This window comes from Culex quinquefasciatus, chromosome 3 (assembly GCF_015732765.1).
Source record: "Culex quinquefasciatus strain JHB chromosome 3, VPISU_Cqui_1.0_pri_paternal, whole genome shotgun sequence".
NCBI classification, from domain to species: domain Eukaryota; kingdom Metazoa; phylum Arthropoda; class Insecta; order Diptera; family Culicidae; genus Culex; species Culex quinquefasciatus.
This window is the reverse complement of record NC_051863.1, coordinates 118,954,784-118,972,274: the sequence shown is the minus strand read 5'-3', so window position 1 is coordinate 118,972,274 and position 17,491 is coordinate 118,954,784. Positions and strand designations below refer to the sequence as shown.

Below are 17,491 nucleotides of genomic sequence, written 5' to 3'. Positions count from 1 at the left end.
TTTAAATTTCCTTTCAAGCAAGGGTCATCGACTGTTATATTCCAAACGCCAATATTTGCTTTTGAACCTCCCCCGCATCGAATCTGTGCCACATTGATTGCTCACTTTACCAGCCAGAACCCTTAAGCTAACCCCAACTAACCGCAACTCTGTTTGCCTACCTTCCACAGAATCCCCCTCACCTCACGGTACAATAGCAGCAGCAACAACAACGCCACCACCGGCAACAACCCGGCCACCGGCGGCAGCACGACCAGTCTGTTTGGCGGCATCAGTGGCATCATCAACGGCGCCATGGGCAGCAGCACCAACAGTCTCAACGGTTCCACCAGCCCGGACCAGCACCTCCACCTCCAGCTCCATCCGGATCCGAGTGGGGGTGGCGCCCCACCGCCCACCTACCGAACCATCGACCGGCGAAGCTCGTCCGGAACGCCGGACCCGGACCAGCAGGACCAGAAGTCAGACGACAATGCCGGAACCATAGCGACGACGACATCACCGCCACCGCCGCCGACTTCGGTTATTAAAATAGATGACAGTAAATCAACGCCTGCTGCTGGTGGTGACCACAACGTGGCCGGCGCCGGTACTGGATCCGCCGCCGTGGTGCTGAAACATAAACAACGAAATTCAATTACGCACGATTCAATTGAGGCCGACAGTGGAAGTAGTATTAAGCCGGACAAACCGAACCAGGACTTGGTTACGATTGTTACCATTTCCGGCACGCAACGCAGCAGCGGCAGTGAAGAAGGTGCGCTTCCTCCCGGGAAGGACGGACCGCTCTAGCCGGGTTAGAGTGGATACAAATAAAAATCGCATATTTTTAAATTTCGAAAAAAAAATCACACAAATATAAAAACAAACACAAAAATCGCCATGGAAGTCTAGTTTTCGCATATGAATATGTTTTTTTTTGTTGTTGTCCTCTTTTTGCCTTTAGTAGAAGAAGCGCGTGTTTTGGTTGTAAGCCGGCTTTGAGCGGGGAGGAAAAAAAGGGTTGTTGTTTTGTTGTGGAGGAGATTTATGCACGTGCCGGCGACTAGCTTTGGGGACGAAAAAAACGGGGATGGATTTTATGTTGCAAAACACTCGCGAGAGTCATTCAATGGCGCGTGCAGTGCACACAGAGCCTACAGCTTTGGGGCGATGTATTTGAATAATGGATGGGGATGCTGCTCTGGTTTGGTTGCGAGCAAGATATGTAGGTCAGTTTGTTGGAACCAGAGTGTCGCAAAATGTGTTGAGAAGTTTTCTAAAACTATGAAAAATGAAGCAGTTTAGAAGCGAGATTGTGTTTGTCACGTAGGATCAAGCGGCATTTTTATGGCGGACAGATATTTCCTTTTTGCGTTTTTAGCTGATATCAAAAGCTTGAAGCTCAACTTGGGAAAAAACTTCTAAATATCCCTAAATAATTAACAAAAATCGATCTCTCAATTTCAATAATCCATAACCGATAAATTTATATCTTGTGTTGGTAAATTCGATTTGTGTGATAGATTCAAAAAAATTGGAAATAATTTAGAAGTTACTGCATTTAAGTTGTTTTGTTCTAAAGACAAGTTTTTTTTCATTTTTTTATTTTTTGATCAACTTTATGGGTCATTCATAGATGTTTTGTCAGAAAGGCTTGATTAATTGTAATTTTTATTTAATTATTTTTTAAAACTTTGACTTTTCTGCGACCAAATTATTTGTCAAACTGGTTGCAATACTCTTTGTGGAAATAATTCTATTAACATGCAGTTTTCTGAAATAATACGCTCAGATGAATATTATTAGTATTTGCCTAGGAGTTCAGCAAATTATAAAAATTCTAATTTTTTAATTGGCTCAGTTTTTTATACCTACGTGTTTGATATGTCCAAAATGTTGAAAACTCTGCGATCGGTTCAATGATATTTCGAGGAATTATTGTTTTTGCAATTCTGTCGTGAAACTACTTACTTTTCCTGACGAAACACCCTCGTTTTCTAAAAAAAAAAATAATAAAATCGAATAAAACAACTTTTCAAAACCTATGCTGAAAAGTTTACCTTTCAGCTCTAAAATGTATGCTGAAAAGTTGAACTTTTCAGCAATTGTTTCGAAAAGTAATACTTTTCAACATTGTTTTGATTTAAACGGCGGATTGACTAAACACATGGACAAAACTTGACTTTTTTAGCATTTGTTTTTTTTTTTGTACGACAATTTAATTCATGGATTTTTTCAAACGAATTATTTCAAAGCATTTTTACTGTTGTGGCACTAATTTTAAAACCCTTTTCTGAAGAAAATCTTTAAAAATCATTCAAAAATTTAAAATTGAATATTCAATAAACCTTTGAATGTTTTTTTTTTTGTCAAAATGCTCCTTTTCCGAATCGTTGTTTTTTTAATTTCTTTCATATAAATATAATTTAAATCAGTGAATTTCATCGGCAAAAAATTTACCTTTTTATATTTTTTTTCTTTTGACATGCATAGTTGAATGAATCTTTCGATTATGAAAAATGGTTACATATTGAACCAACATTTTTAAAAATGTTTCTATGTTTTATCGGTTCCTTTATTCTGAAATCGAAGATTTGTGGAAAACGGAACTTTTAATCCAAATTTCGATTGCTAGTCAATGAACTTTCGTGAAAATTAAAGAAGATCAAAATTGACATTCCAAACTGACAGAAATGTGTCTTTTTTGATCTTTTGAAGAATTTTGGAGCCTTTTTAGATTTTTAAGATGATTTTTGTATAATAATGATACATATTATTTGCACGTTTCAACAAAATGTTAACACTATTGTAATTATCTGAGTAGGTGGTATTTATGGTGTGAATGATAATGAATCCAGAAATGTTGGAGAGAGTCGCTATTTATTTTTAGAAATCGGGCATATCTCTGCTTATATTAAACCAAAACTGATCATTTTTCGAGAGAACTTATTCTGCAAACTGTTCTTTACAATCTGATTGCTTCTAAAATGGAATTCTAATATGGGATATTGAAAAGGATTGAAATAGTAGTTTATGCAACAAGTTGCAAAAAGAGGATTTTTCAGCACTAGTCGTACATTTATCCAACGAGGTTCACCGAGTTGGATAAATACGAAGAGTGCTGAAAAAATCAAGTTTTGCAACGAGTTCCATACATCATTTTTTGCAATTCCAAAAAACACACACTGAGTGAAATTTTATGTCAAATTTTTATGTTTTTTGTCAATAAATCGTTTAAAAAATGTTGAAAAGTGTTACTTTTCGAAACAAGTGCTGAAAAGTTCAACTTTTTAGCACCCATTTGAGTGCTGAAAAGTAGAACTTTTCAGCATTTATTTTGAAAAGTGTTGCTATTCGATTCTGTTATTTTTGGTACAGAAAAGTAGGCTATTTCGTCGTTCAAGAATGACAGGAAAAGTAACTAGTTTCACGACGGAATTGCAAAAAAATATGTTTTGCAATTCCGTCGTGAAACTACTTACCTTTCCTGAAATTCTCTAACGATGAAACGGCCTTATAGAAAGTCTCTACCAAAAATAAAAGGTTTGAAAAGTCATACTTTTCAATACAAGTACTGAAAAGTTGAATTTGTCTGTACTTGCGTCGAAAAGTTTTAATTTTCAATACTGTTTTGAATTGAACGTGAATTGACTAAAAATACGTATATTTGACTTAAAATTCCATTCAAAAGGGGAATTTCGGAATTGCAAAAAATAAATGCAAAACTTGATTTTTTAAGTAAGTATTTGCTGCTTTGATTTCCGGATAGTTTTAAAGGAAGTTAGAAATTTGCTCAAAGAATGATGAAAAGTTTTATTTTTTTCAGAAATATCAATATATTTTTTTATTCCTCCCCTAAGCTACTATTTCCTATAACTATTAACGATTCCAAACAAAATTTGTCAAGATTTAAAACCAAATTATTTAAGAATTGGGTTCGTAAGTTCAACAATTTTAGGATAAGAAGACAACAACTTCCTTCGTTGCTGTGTACCCTTATGCTAAAGTTCAGAACCCTTCGATAATATTCTTAAAGTTAATGTTCAAAGAATCCGAAGGTTATTTTCGTTTCCAAAATGGAGCTCATTTTTACGAAGAAAATCGTAACTTTTTATCATCTACAAATACAATGACAAAATTGGTTTAAATATGTTTCATGACATTCAGATAATCGAACGACGAATACATTTTTTGTGTCCTTTTTAAGGCTGTTTATGTTTCAAATATGATTAAAAAAAATGCTCGAAAATAATTTACAAATTTTCAATCCAAGATGTGATAGTAATTTGATAAAATTTGAATTGAAACCTTTTTCCATTTGCAATACGATTTTTAAATGAAAAATTTAATTTTTATTATTATTTGAAAATAATACATAATGTTCTTTAAATGCATTTTCTTTGCTAAAACGCCAAAAATATTGACCAAATAAAGTCTGCTAGCCATTGAATGGGAGAGGAGTTTGAGCAATTCTCTACGAAATCGGTCTTTTTTCTTCAATTTTAATTTTTGTTTTTTTTAATCCGACTGAAACTTTTTTGGTGCCTTCGGTATGCCCAAAGAAGCCATTTTGCATCATTAGTTTGTCCATATAATTTTCCATACAAATTTGGCAGCTGTCCATACAAAATGATGTATGAAAAAAAATCTGTATCTTTTGAAGGAATTTTTGATCGATTTGGTGTCTTCGGCAAAGTTGTAGGTATGGATACGGACTACACTGGAAAAAATAATACACGGTAAAAAAATTGGTGATTTTTTATTTAACTTTATCACTAAAACTTGATTTACAAAAACACTATTTTTAATTTTTTTATTTTTGATATGTTTTAGAGGACATAAATGCCAACTTTTCAGAAATTTCCAGGTTGTGCAAAATCATTGACCGAGTTATGAATTTTTAATCAATACTGATTTTTCAAAATCGAAATTTTGGTCGTAAAATTTTTCAACTTCATTTTCGATAAAATCAAATTTGCAATCAAAAAGTACTGTAGTGAAATTTTGATAAAGTGCACCGTTTTCAAGTTATAGCCATATTTAAGTGACTTTTTGAAAATAGTCGCAGTTTTTATTTTTAAAATTAGTGCACATGTTTGCCCAGTTTTGAAAAAAATATTTTTGAAAAGCTGAGAAAATTCTCTATATTTTGCTTATTCGGACTTTGTTGATACGACCTTTAGTTGCTGAGATATTGCAATGCAAAGGTTTAAAAACAGGAAAATTGATGTTTTCTAAGTTTCACCCAAACAACCCACCATTTTCTATCGTCAATATCTCAGCAACTAATGGTCCGATTTTCAATGTTAATATATGAAACAATTGTGAAATTTTCCGATCTTTTCGAAAACAATATTTTCAAAATTTTCAAATCAAGACTAACATTTTAAAAGGGTGTAATATTGAATGTTTGGCCTTTTTGAAATGTTAGTCTTGATTTGAAAATGAAAATATTTTTTTCGAAAAGATCGGAAAATTTCACAAATGTTTCATATATTAACATTGAAAATCGGACCATTAGTTGCTAAGATATTGACGATAGAAAATGGTGGATTGTTTGGGTGAGACTTAGAAATCATCAATTTTCCTGTTTTTAAACCTTTGCATTGCAATATCTCAGCAACTAAAGGTCGTATCAACAAAGTCCGAATAAGCAAAATATAGAGAATTTTCTCAGCTTTTCAACAATATTTTTTTCAAAACTGGGCAAACATGTGCACTAATTTTAAAAAATGAAAAACTGCGACTATTTTCAAAAAAGTCACTTAAATATGGCTATAACTTGAAAACGGTGCACTTTATCAAAATTTCACTACAGTACTTTTTGATTGCAAATTTAATTTTACATCGAAAAATGAAGTTGAAAAATTTTTACGACCAAAATTTCGATTTTTTGAAAAAATCAGTATTGATTAAAAAATTCATAACTCGGTCAATGATTTTTTGCACAACCTGGAAATTTCTGAAAAGTTGGCATTTTATGTCCTCTAAAACATATCAAAAAATAAAAAAAATTAAAAATAGTGTTTTTTTGTAAATCAAGTTTTAGTGACAAAAAGTTAAATAAAAAAATCACCAAATTTTTTTTACCGTGTATTATTTTTTTCTAGTGTAGTCCGTATCCATACCTACAACTTTGCCGAAGACACCAAATCGATCAAAAAATTCCTTCAAAAGATACAGATTTTTGAATTTTCATACATCATTTTTGTATGGACAGCTGCCAAATTTGTATGGAAAATTATATGGACAAACTAATGATGCAAAATGGCTTCTTTGGGCATACCGAAGGCACCAAAAAAGTTTCAGTCGGATTAAAAAATACAAAAAAAATCGAATGACCGAAATCCTAGAGAACTGCTCTTTTTTTTCATAAATCTGCTCCTATCGTTGTCCCGTCACGCAAAGAAATGGCTGGCAGCAACTCAAATTTCAACCAATTTGATCAGTTCAAGGAGCAAAAGATTCGTTTTTCAATTTGTGATAATGTGTAGAAGAGCAAAACTTAAAAAAAATCATACTACCAAAACTGTAGCGATTGTCTTGGTGTGCCTTTTAAAAGTTTAGTTTTGCAATGTTGTTTCTGCTTTTATTTTGCCACTACAGCCAAAACACTGAAAAAACTTGGGTTTTTTTTGAAAACGGGACGAAGAATCGGTCAATTGGAATCTTCATTAAAAAAAACAACTTTTAAGCATGGATTTGCAATTCTTTCAAAAACCTATTTTTAATTTTTTTTACAAACTTAATTGTCCAAATAACGGCAGAGCAGAAAAGATGGTTTGTTGAATAGTATGCAAAAAATTCCGTTTTAATAGCCTAGGAATAATCCCAAACTGTAACTCCAAGTGCAGCCCATAATCCACAACAAAAACCAAATGAAAACTTCCCTTTATTCCGTGCTTGAACTCTGGTAAAACGCCAAAACACCGTCACCTAAAGAGAACCCGGGAAAAGGAAGCAAGCAAAAGGATAGTTTTTTTTAGCTTTTGTTTCCGCATTTTAGTCGTAAGTGTACACACCCACACCATGCTCCGTAAACGTGGATTTCTGTAGAATTGTATAGATATAAATATTTTAGTTGTGTAAGCAAAAAAAAAACCAAGAAGAATAAAGTGCAACGTGGCATACGCACGTGCTGCTCGCGCGCCAAAAAAGCCGCCGTTGAAAAGCGTGTGTGTGTGCGTACTTTCCGAATGTTTGCAAATGCAATAAACCAACGAACGAACCCCCGACGATCGAACAAAAAGTCATCTCAAAAGTGCACACAGTCCTGGAGCGGAAATAAATTAATTTTTAATTTAATATGTGCCTGAAACATGAAAATAATGTAAACAGTGAAAACCCACAATGTGAAAACTTTTCGACACACACACAGACTCACACAAACAAAGGAAAAAGCGCATAATCATAATGCATGGCAATGGGTGGCCGAATAAAGCTGCAAGCTAAAGTTTTGATTGCGGGGTTTTATTCGTTTTTAATAACTTTCATCGCCTGCGGCGAGTTCGTCAACAGAGAAAAAAAAGAAGTCAAAAGAAGAAAAAGTGCAGCGTTTTTGTAGCCCCAATTCGTTTATGGCACCCACACACACCACCTCCACCCAGAAAACCACTCCCCACGTCAGCCCTCAGTTTCAGCAAATGATGGTTTTTAATTTTATTAATTTTTAATCCTGTTTTCCACCCTGTTGGCGTGGAAAAGTCAAACAACGATCCGCCAACCAACCTTGCCGTTTTTTTTTCTCTCCTGGTGCAGGCAAATTTCCCTCTCCACGTTTTCTCATTAACGTTAAATTATGGCTTTTCATATTTTGACACATTTTCCCCACTAAAACTCACACACAGCTGCAGTCAAAGTCAGACACACGTTCCCACACATCCACAAATACACACACATGATGGTTCCAATCTGTTGTTTTAGGCTAGCGACAAAGAGAAAGAGAGACAAATTGTTTTCGTTTGTAGAGAGCTAGAATAGAGTTTAAGAGAGAGAGAAAAAAAATAGTCGGATTAAGATGGAAAACCTTGCATGGAAAATAAACCACACACCCCCACATTGTATGATAATAGAGAATGAGATAAGAGAAAAGGCGAGAAGTGAAAAAAGAAGCGAACCTGTATCATAAATGTTTTATTTTATATTTAACCAAAGAATGAGAGAGGATTAATAAAGAAGAGCTATCATATGAAAAATCATAAAAAAAATACAGTTGTTTTATTTGACTAAATCGCAAAAATCGTCCACCTTTTCCTCCAGGAACCATTGTTTGCCGTTGCATTCGAACAAGATTTGCATAAGTGATGACGTGCTAAAGTCGCCCGTTTTTTTTTTTTTTGCTGGCCTACGGGAAAAACACCAACCATGGTAAGGTGGATCCGACGACAATATTGACTCAAAACGGAAACGTATGCAAATATTTTGCGAATGTGTTCTGCCGGCTTGAAGACATTGTGAGTGAGAAAAATGGGGCAAGTTATAGTGATTTTTACGGCAAAAAAAATTGATATTTTCCGGCCTGCCAATCACAATTTTGATGAACCCACAAATGTGATATTTGGACAAATTATTTCAATTCTTTTTTTTTTTAAGTAATTGTAATAAAAGATTTAGAACGGTGTTAATAGATTGTTTTGGACACCAAATAATCAATAAGTACTATTTTCTAGGCTTGAGTTTACCATACACAGAAAAAAATCAATTCCCGTAATCGTGAATTAAGTTCACGAATGTGAGATCCACGAAGGAATTTATTCATGAGTATGGTGCATTTGCACCATAAACGTGAATATATTCCTTAGTGGTTCTCATAATCGTGAACTGACTTCACGGTTTCGAGAATTGTTTTTTTTCTGTGTAGTATGGCATTTGCGTCAACCTAGAGTTGCTTCTCCGTTATTGATCAGACCCTCCAAAAATTGATCCATGGACCACACAGATGAAATCATTAATAGACCCTTATCATGCTGATCAATACCGGCGCCTGCCAGGAACAGTGGTAAGACAAGGGGAAGCCGAAGACGATGACTCAGCACTTTTCCACTCTTGCACTAAAAAAAACAGATGGCAGCACGATGTAACGCCACGTTCCTATGTTAGTCCGATCCGGTCTAACCTAGAGGTTTGGTCGATAGCTCAATTCAGAAGTAGGAGTCGTCTCCCTGAGTCCTGTCTCGGTGGAGTCGCTGGTAAGCAGTTGGACTCACAATCCAAAGGTCGTCAGTTCGAATCCCGGGGTAGATGGAAGCTTAGATGTAAAAAGAGGTTTGCATTTGCCTCAACAATCAAGCCTTCGGACACCTAGTTTCGAGCAGAAATCGCAGAATCGAGAACGCCAAGGCAAAACTGTAGAGCCAATTATTTATTATTGTTGATATAAAACAAGCCTTACCCGAAAAACTTCGTCTTTTCCTTTTTTCGTTTGGTGACGTTTTTAGCTTTTTCCTTATAATCCTCCTATGATCAAAATTTGATTTTACACAACTTTTTCCATACAATCTACAGATTTTCCGGACCCGGTTCCAGAGTGGCCAAAGTGTCAATTAGTTAGCGTAAAAACCTTCCTCGGGCTTATACGAACCCAACGCAACAAAAAGCACCTCGATCCAACGCTCCGTAATGAACTGATTCGCGTTCGAACAAAACCGTCGAAATTTTTTATATATATTCATAGATTGAACATTGACTTGATGTAAAATTCTTTGTTTCCGTCAATTTCTTTTTTGTGTAGACATTATCAATGACAAAAAACCAATAATAAGCTTTTCTGGTCATATAAAAAAGTAAATAAAGAAATTAATTTATGACCAACTTATTTATACTGAACCACATTGCTTAAAGAGTTGTCATTGATTTAAATCCGCAGCATAACAATGTGGCCACCGGTTCCGGAAATCTATAAAAATAATCAGAGGTTGATGTGAGCTCACACTTAATTTTATATAAAATCTGTTTTCAGGGCATTAAAAAATACATTTCCATCTATAAACAAAACAAATTTGAAGACATTTGGTTGTATCTTTGCCGAGATATAGCTATTTGAAGTTAGCAGTTTCAAAAAACGGGTGCCACGATATCTTAACTCTGCCTTGACCAAATCGACTCAAAATTTTGGTGAACACTCGTTAAACCGGTCCTATGAGCATTACGAAGGCCGATATTCAAAAAACTTATTAAAAAAAAGATAAAAATACTTTTGTGTTTTCCATAGAAAAAATCGTCAGTCTTTGATTTTTGTATTTTTTAAAAAGCAAAATTACAAAATCGGCTTTCGTCATGCACACGGAATATGTCTTGAGAGTCTTCACTCCAAATTTTAGCCAATTTGGTTTATCCAATCTCGAGATATCGTGGCACCCGTAAATCTACTCGGTGTTTCGAGAAAAACGCTCAGAAGGTTTGACAGTCCGCTTTGCGCACAGCATAATGTTGAGCTTAAAATCGTCTCTAACTTAGTTTAATCATGTAATATCTTCACTAAACTTTCCGAAGCGATTTAAAATTATCTTTTTAGTAGATTCAATAATTTTTTTGTAACATGAATTTTGTGATTTTTTACATGTAGCATGTACCCGTTAATAGAAAACCTTCAGTTGTTGTTTTTTTGCTTTAGCAATGTTTTTGTTTCAAATTCATACATTCTTAATGTTTGAATTTAATTTTGATCATTTCTATATTGATGTTCTCAGAATCAATAAAGGCTGATGCCAACATTTTCAAAAGTTTTTGTCCCTCGGCTCTGGCCGGCCCGCCTTAAGTCATAGTCTAAACAAGCCATAGTCTAAACATTTGACTGAAAAAAGTTTTTTTTAAATGCGTTTTACACTAGTTCAGTATTTCAGCAATCATTAGTTTTCAATGTCTACGCCAGACACCTCTCCGAGCCCAGTCCAGTGAAGGAAGGGCAAGTGGACTGTGTAGGAACTACTTACTTCCGGATGGTGGATAGCGATCAGGTCGAGCGGGGTCACGATCAGTTGCCAACGTGGCGTTTATATGGAGAAAACCAGTTTTTTTTGGATTTTGATATTTATCAAATCCACGTTTCATGTTATATCAAAACCGGACTCATATTCGGATGCTCTGGAATGTGCTCTACAACTTTGCCCAAGAGAGTATGGTGCTAGCTTGCTCCTGAAAGAAGATATAGCGTCCTCAAAACTCGTCTAAAACGTGATTTTCGAGCAAAAAACACGTTTTAGACGAGTTTTGAACACGCTGTATCTTTTTTTAGGGGCAAGCTAGCACCATACTCTCTTGGGGAAAGTTGTAGAGGACATTTCAGAGCATCCGAATATGAGTCCGGTTTCGATATAGCATGAAACGTGGATTTGATAAATATCATAATTTAAAAAAATGGTTTTCCCCATACAAATTTATATGGAAAATTAAATAAAATTTGGACAACTTTATTTTTTCCATACAATTATATTACACCCTATTGACACATATGTCATTCATAAATCTCGTGTCTTTTTGGAATTTCCAGTGGTTTATGGATTGCCCCTCATATATTTTCCCAAAATTCAAAAAAATAGTAAGGACTATCTCTCATCAAAAATAAAACAACAGAGATACAACGTACGACTTTTATATTTATTTCATTATCTTCGACCTATGACAGTACAAGTTATTGCATGTTTTCGCACACTTCGCCGAGCTTGGTTGGTTACTTCTTGTTACATCGGGATACTTCAAAATAAATCTATCTGTTTAGTTTTTTTTTCTTCTGATCTTGTTTTCTTGCCAAGTCAATTTGATGTTTCTACAACTCTTGGTTTAAAATAATGCTAAAATAAAAACGTAATTTTTACATTTTATCACACACAAATTTTTTGGACAATTTTTCGCTACACCTAACAATTTTTCCAAAGAAGATTGTTTTCAAAACACTTGCAGTTTTGCTTTCTCTTTATACATGGTTTAACAGTTTTAGCCTTAAGTAAATAGAATTTGATCTCGCCTGTATTAATCTTCTTTCAATATTGTTTCTAAAGTAACAAACTTTCCGTGCTAAATATGTTTATTTTTTTCATTCTTGTTTCATGTTAAAGTTGCATTAACGTGAGTAACAAAATATATTTAAAGCATTTTTACTCTTCTTTCTGTACACATAAATATAACATAAAATATAAATTTTCTTTCCTTTTTTCCGCGCTGCTCACTTCAATCCCTCAAGCCTAGGAGTCATGTTTTCTTCGTCGGGAAAAGAAAATTCCTAGCTTGAAGCATTTTCCCATCTAATTCTTCTTCCTCTACGTCTACAACTAACCTGTAATAAATATTTCACTAGCAAGCGCGAGCACGCGGCGCGGACCACGCGGTGGAAATATTTCAACTAGAGCTTTCTCGGAAACATTTCTACCGCGTGCTTTGCACCGCTAAAGTTTCCTCTTTGCTGCTAGCAGCGCCAGTTTTTCTCTGTGCGGCCAAGATGCGCAAGACTCCAAAAGCTTCTCAATTTCTTTTTGCGGTGTGTGCTTGTGTGGCGAGCGCTTTTGCTCTCTCTCTCTCTCCCATTGTCTCTCTTTCTTTTATGCTTTAGCATGGTTTGCATTAGTAAATTATGTTATTCATTGTGTAATTAGAAGCACTGTTAGTTGAATTTAATGACTTTTTTGCGTATTTTTTTAAAATGTCATTCAAAAAAGCTCTAGATGCTGGTTTTTTCTTTCTTCGTGTAAATTTTTGGTTTCAAGTATATGTAATTTTAAAAAAATGATAATAAAAATTGCAAAATGTTCACGCTGCGGGGGCGCACTATTCCACACATACACACAATTACGAGTGTCCAGTTATTACGCTAGTAAATCGTTAAAAGGAAAATCAAGAAGTTATGTGCAACAGAACAGAGAGAGAATAAAGTAAAACTTAAAAACAACGTGGATGACCCTTTCATGTTCATTCTCCTGACTTCCGACTTGGGCTTAGCGGGCGTGGTTCTTGCAGAACGGACGGCCACCCTTCGCGAAGAAGCTCTGTCCTTCGAGGTTCTTTTTGCAGCTCTGGAATGATAGAAGGGAAATAAAATTAAGAATCTTTAGATTTGTTCGATTTTTTTGGGACATTTTCAAAATATATAGATTGTATTTTATCTGGTTACGACATATAAACATGTCTGCATAGTTTCGCAACATGTTTAATTTTTATTTTTTTATTCTTTAATAATTTTATTATTAAATTTATGAATTCCAAAATTTATTCATCCATAAAATTCTTAAATTTTTCAAAGCCGCCATTTTCACCGCTATCCTGTATAACAGAAAATCAGATAACCTTTGGAGTATTTTTGGAGTCATATTTTAGGTAAGCGACCCCAATTTTGAGAAAAATAAAACTTTTGTAATTCGATCATCTCACTCCGGACGAGATGTTAAAAACTTAATCGAGTAAGAACTGTTTCAAATCAAATTCCAAATCATCATTTTTTTTAATTTTAAAATTTAAGCATTTTTGAATATTGATTCAAACTTTTCTGCTGATCAACTTTCTCATTCAATTTGCTGTCATTAGTTTTTTGTGCTGATCAATTTTCTGTCATTTAACTTCCCTTTATTTTTTTTGCTTTTGCTTTTTTCTGCCTTTTAATTATTCTACCTTTTAATGTTTATGCATTTTAATCTTTTTTCTTCTCCAAAATTTTTCTGCCTTTTAATTTTTCAGCTTTTTTTCTGCCTTTCAATTTATTTGCTTGTAAATTTTTCTGCCTTTTAAGTTTTCTTACTTTCTTTTTTTCTGCCTTTTTTTTTAATTTAAAATTTCTGCCCTTTAATTTTATTTTTCTTATTTTTTCTGCCCTTTGCCTTTTAATTTTTCCGCTTATCATTTATCCTGCCTTTAGATTTTTCCGCCTTTTAATTTTTCTGACATTCTATGTTTCTGTCTTTGTATTCTTCTGCCTTTCTTATTTTACTGCTTTTCAATGCTTCTGTTCTTTAATTTTCAGCCTTTTAATTTAATCTGTCTTTCAATTTTTTGGCCTTTTAGTTTTTCTGCCATTGTTTTTCCTCTCTTTATTTTCTGGGTGTGGACTCTTTTTGCTGATTGACCATTTCTGGTTCTGTGAATTTTAGAATGTTATCAAATTTTAACCTTTATTTTCTATAATTTCATCGTCTTTGAATTTTAAGTTTTCATGTTTTTTATTATCAATCATATGAACCATTGAATTTTATAAACTTTTACTTGAGCTTAAACTTTCAAATGTTAACTATTTTGAATTTATTTGAATTTTTGATTTTTATAGTTTTGATTGAAAATTGTATTTTTGAGCTGTAAAATAAATTATTATTATTAATAATTCTGTTAACAAACAATCATTTTCAATTAATTTTCTGTTATTTGTTTTTTTCGCTGATATATTTTTTTGTAATTTAACTGCTTATTCTTTTTCTGCCTTTCAATTTTTCTGACTTTTTTTTCTGTATTTTAATGTTTTGCTGAATCATTTAAATGTTTTTAATTTTTTCTGCCCATTAATTTTATTTCTCGAAAATTTGTCGGCTTTTAAATTTTTCTGCCTTTTAGTTTTCTGACTTTATTATTTTTCTACCAATCTTTTTTTTAAAATCCTGCAATTTTCGTCTTTGATTTTTTGTAATTATATTTTTGTATTATTCATTCTTTAAACTTTTGGATTTTTGAACATGATTTTAAGCTTGAACTTATTATTTGATTTTATTTGAATTTTTGAATTTTGATTTATATTTTTCTTTTTGAAATATAAATTTTTAGTTATTCTGCTAGCTAAATTTTCTGCCGTTTAATTTTTTTGCTGAACAGCTTTCTCATTTAATTCTGTTTTTTTTTCTGCAGATCAATGTTTGGCCATAAAACTTTTTTGCCTTCCTATTTTTAATTTTTCTGTATTAATTGTTTTGTCTTTCAATCTCCTTTAATCTGCTTTCTATTTTTTCTGCATTTTAATTATTTTCCTTTTATTTTAATATGTTTTAAAAATTTTCTGCGTTTTTATTTCATCAACCTTTTAATTTATCTGTCTTTTGATTTGTCTGCCGTTTTATTTGCCTTTTATTTTTTCGGCTTTCAAATTTGTCTGCCTTCAAATTTTTCTGCCTTTACATTTTTTTGTCATTCTGCCTTTTATTTTTTTTTGTTCTTTTATGTTACTGCCTTTTTATTTTTTCTTGTTTTGATTTTCCTGCCTTTGTGTTTTTCTGCGTTTAATTTTTTCTACCTTTAATTTTTTCTGCCTTTTAATTTTTCTTCTATTGAATGTATATGCCTAGGCTTAGTGATTTTTCACGCTCGAACATAGCAAATTTCACGGGGTCCTCAATTTCAAAACACTAAATTTCACGCAAATTTCGCGGAACTTGAAAAATGTTGAAATAACTTTGAAAATCCTATGTTTAAATCACAGAAACTACTGTTTATGCTTCATTATATATTATTCTTCATTAAACTAAAAAACAACTTCACTAAATTTGAATGCGACACAAAAAAAAGATCTCCTAACTTTCAAAAACAAAAAAAATCCTCTTGGTTTATGGATGGGCTCAAAACAAAATGTAGGGCACGCGTATTCTCATTTACTGAACTGATCTTTTAATATTCGACTAATAAAGCTAAAATGTTATCGCTAATTTGCTTCTGTTATATCATTTCACATTCTATTGAATTTCAAAGCAAGATTTAACAATCTTGTCCAGTCAAAATTAGTAAAATAAATTAAACTTTCTGCGACATTTAGCCCATTTAACATATTTTTTTAGGATTTTAGCTCGTTTTTCAAAAACTAAATTTAAAATAAATTTGCAAAAACAATATAATTTTCAACAAAATCAGTTATTTTTATCCTGAATGAGAAAAGATAACAAAAAAGTAGTGTTTTTTTAACATTCACGGGAATCATCCACCTAAATAAACAAATACCGTTAAAATTAAACAGGCCAAAAAATATTTGATAAGTTTTTGAAATGTGATTCCAAAGATAGAAAATACGCTTTATTATATTTTAAATAAAACAAAGCTTGATTTTTTAATTTCTTTCCAAACTATACCTTTCAAATACAATAGCAGTATAATTTTTAATACAGCGAATGAAAATATTACTAAATTTAGTTAGTTTCTAAAACATATTCAAAAATCTGAACATTTCTTCAAATGGTTCATATCAACTTGACATAAATATATATTCAAGCATTTTAATTGAAAACTAATAAAATAATATAAAATTAAATAGTCTTTTGGATGATATATTTACTAAGCTGTTATTTAAAAAAAAAAATGATTTAAGAAAATTGATAAATTTCTCGAATTCCACGCCGTCTACGAAATCGTCAAAAATCTTTAACCCTATATTAGTAATTAGACCAGTGTATTCACTCGCTTGATTCTTTAGTAGTTCATAAGATTATTTTTATTCATTTTTGAGTTTGATGAATTATTTTGAGAAAAATCGATACGTTTTCACACAAACATAAAATTTCACGGGATTTCGCGGCAAAAGCCAAATTTCGCGGATTTCACGCTATCCGCGAAATCGTGAAATTTCACTAACCCTATATATGCCTTTTGATTTTTTACCTCTTTATTTTCTGCTTGTGGACCCTTTCTGCCAAATGACTTTCTCTGCAATTCAGTTTTCTACCGGATGAAACCTTCTACCATTTAGCATTGTGCCGAGCGGTTCCCGGCGATTGACCCAACAACGATAATTTTACACAAAATACTCAAAATAAAAGCGCCTATACTTACGGTGCAGTTGAAGCACTGACTGTGGTAGTTGTTGTTCAGCGCCTCCACCCACTTGTCGCCGGCCTCGACGGGGAATCCGCAGGCGAAGCACTTGGTCGTGAACAGCTCGTTCCAGTCGGTCTCGCAGTACGGGTCACCCTCCTCCAGGAAGAACGGGCTGTTGCCGAACTGCTTGCCGCAGTAGGTGCACTTGAAGCACTCCGGGTGGAACTGCTTGCCGATGGCGTTGAGGCAGTCGCCCTGTTTAAAGAGAAATTTGAGTTTCTGTGCGATTTCGTACGAATAGTCACGAAACAAACCTTCACGCGGGCGTTGCACTTGCTGCAGACCGGGGCCAGGAACTCCTCGAAGCAGTACTCGCAGTACAGGTCACCCTTCTCCTCGACGAAACCGATGTCGGCCAGCGGGCGCTTGCAGTTGCCGTTGTGGCAGATGAAGTGATCCGGGCACCAGATGCGACCCAGAGCGGTGATGAATGGTCCTCTGTGAAGGGCGCAAGCGTAATCAGGGTTAGACGAGGTCTCAGCAATAAGATTTGTAAGGAAATCAAGCGAGGTTAGACCAAACAGCAAACAGCGGTACTCACGTCGTGATCTTGTGGTTACACTTGTTACAAATGGGCACCTTGTTGACCGCAGTCAGCGGTGTAACCGCTTCTTCGGAGGGCTTTTTCGCAGCGGACTCTTCCGCGATCGTCGACGTCGTCTGGCTGCTGTTGTTGTTGTTATTTTTCTCCACATAGGAACGTCTATCACGCGCATGCGAGGTTAGTTCGGAACTTACTTTGCGT

General features: G+C 33.9%; 2 protein-coding genes across 2 annotated transcripts in view; one reads left to right on the top strand and one right to left on the bottom strand.

Moving 5' to 3' along the window:
- The window catches only part of LOC6044693, a 324,907-nt gene extending 322,748 nt beyond the window's left edge, over positions 1-2,159 (top strand). The window contains 1 exon segment of the mRNA XM_038258625.1: positions 171-2,159. Coding sequence (XP_038114553.1) covers positions 171-792 — 622 coding nt within the window. The 3' untranslated portion in view covers positions 793-2,159.
- Positions 2,160-11,556: 9,397 nt separating this feature from the next.
- Positions 11,557-17,491, bottom strand: part of LOC6044694 (PDZ and LIM domain protein Zasp) — a 142,826-nt gene continuing 136,891 nt past the window's right edge. Inside the window, 3 exon segments of the mRNA XM_038264322.1 lie at positions 11,557-12,986; positions 16,702-16,941; positions 17,001-17,184. Of these exon segments, the coding sequence (XP_038120250.1) occupies positions 12,909-12,986; positions 16,702-16,941; positions 17,001-17,184 (502 nt within the window). The 3' untranslated portion in view covers positions 11,557-12,908.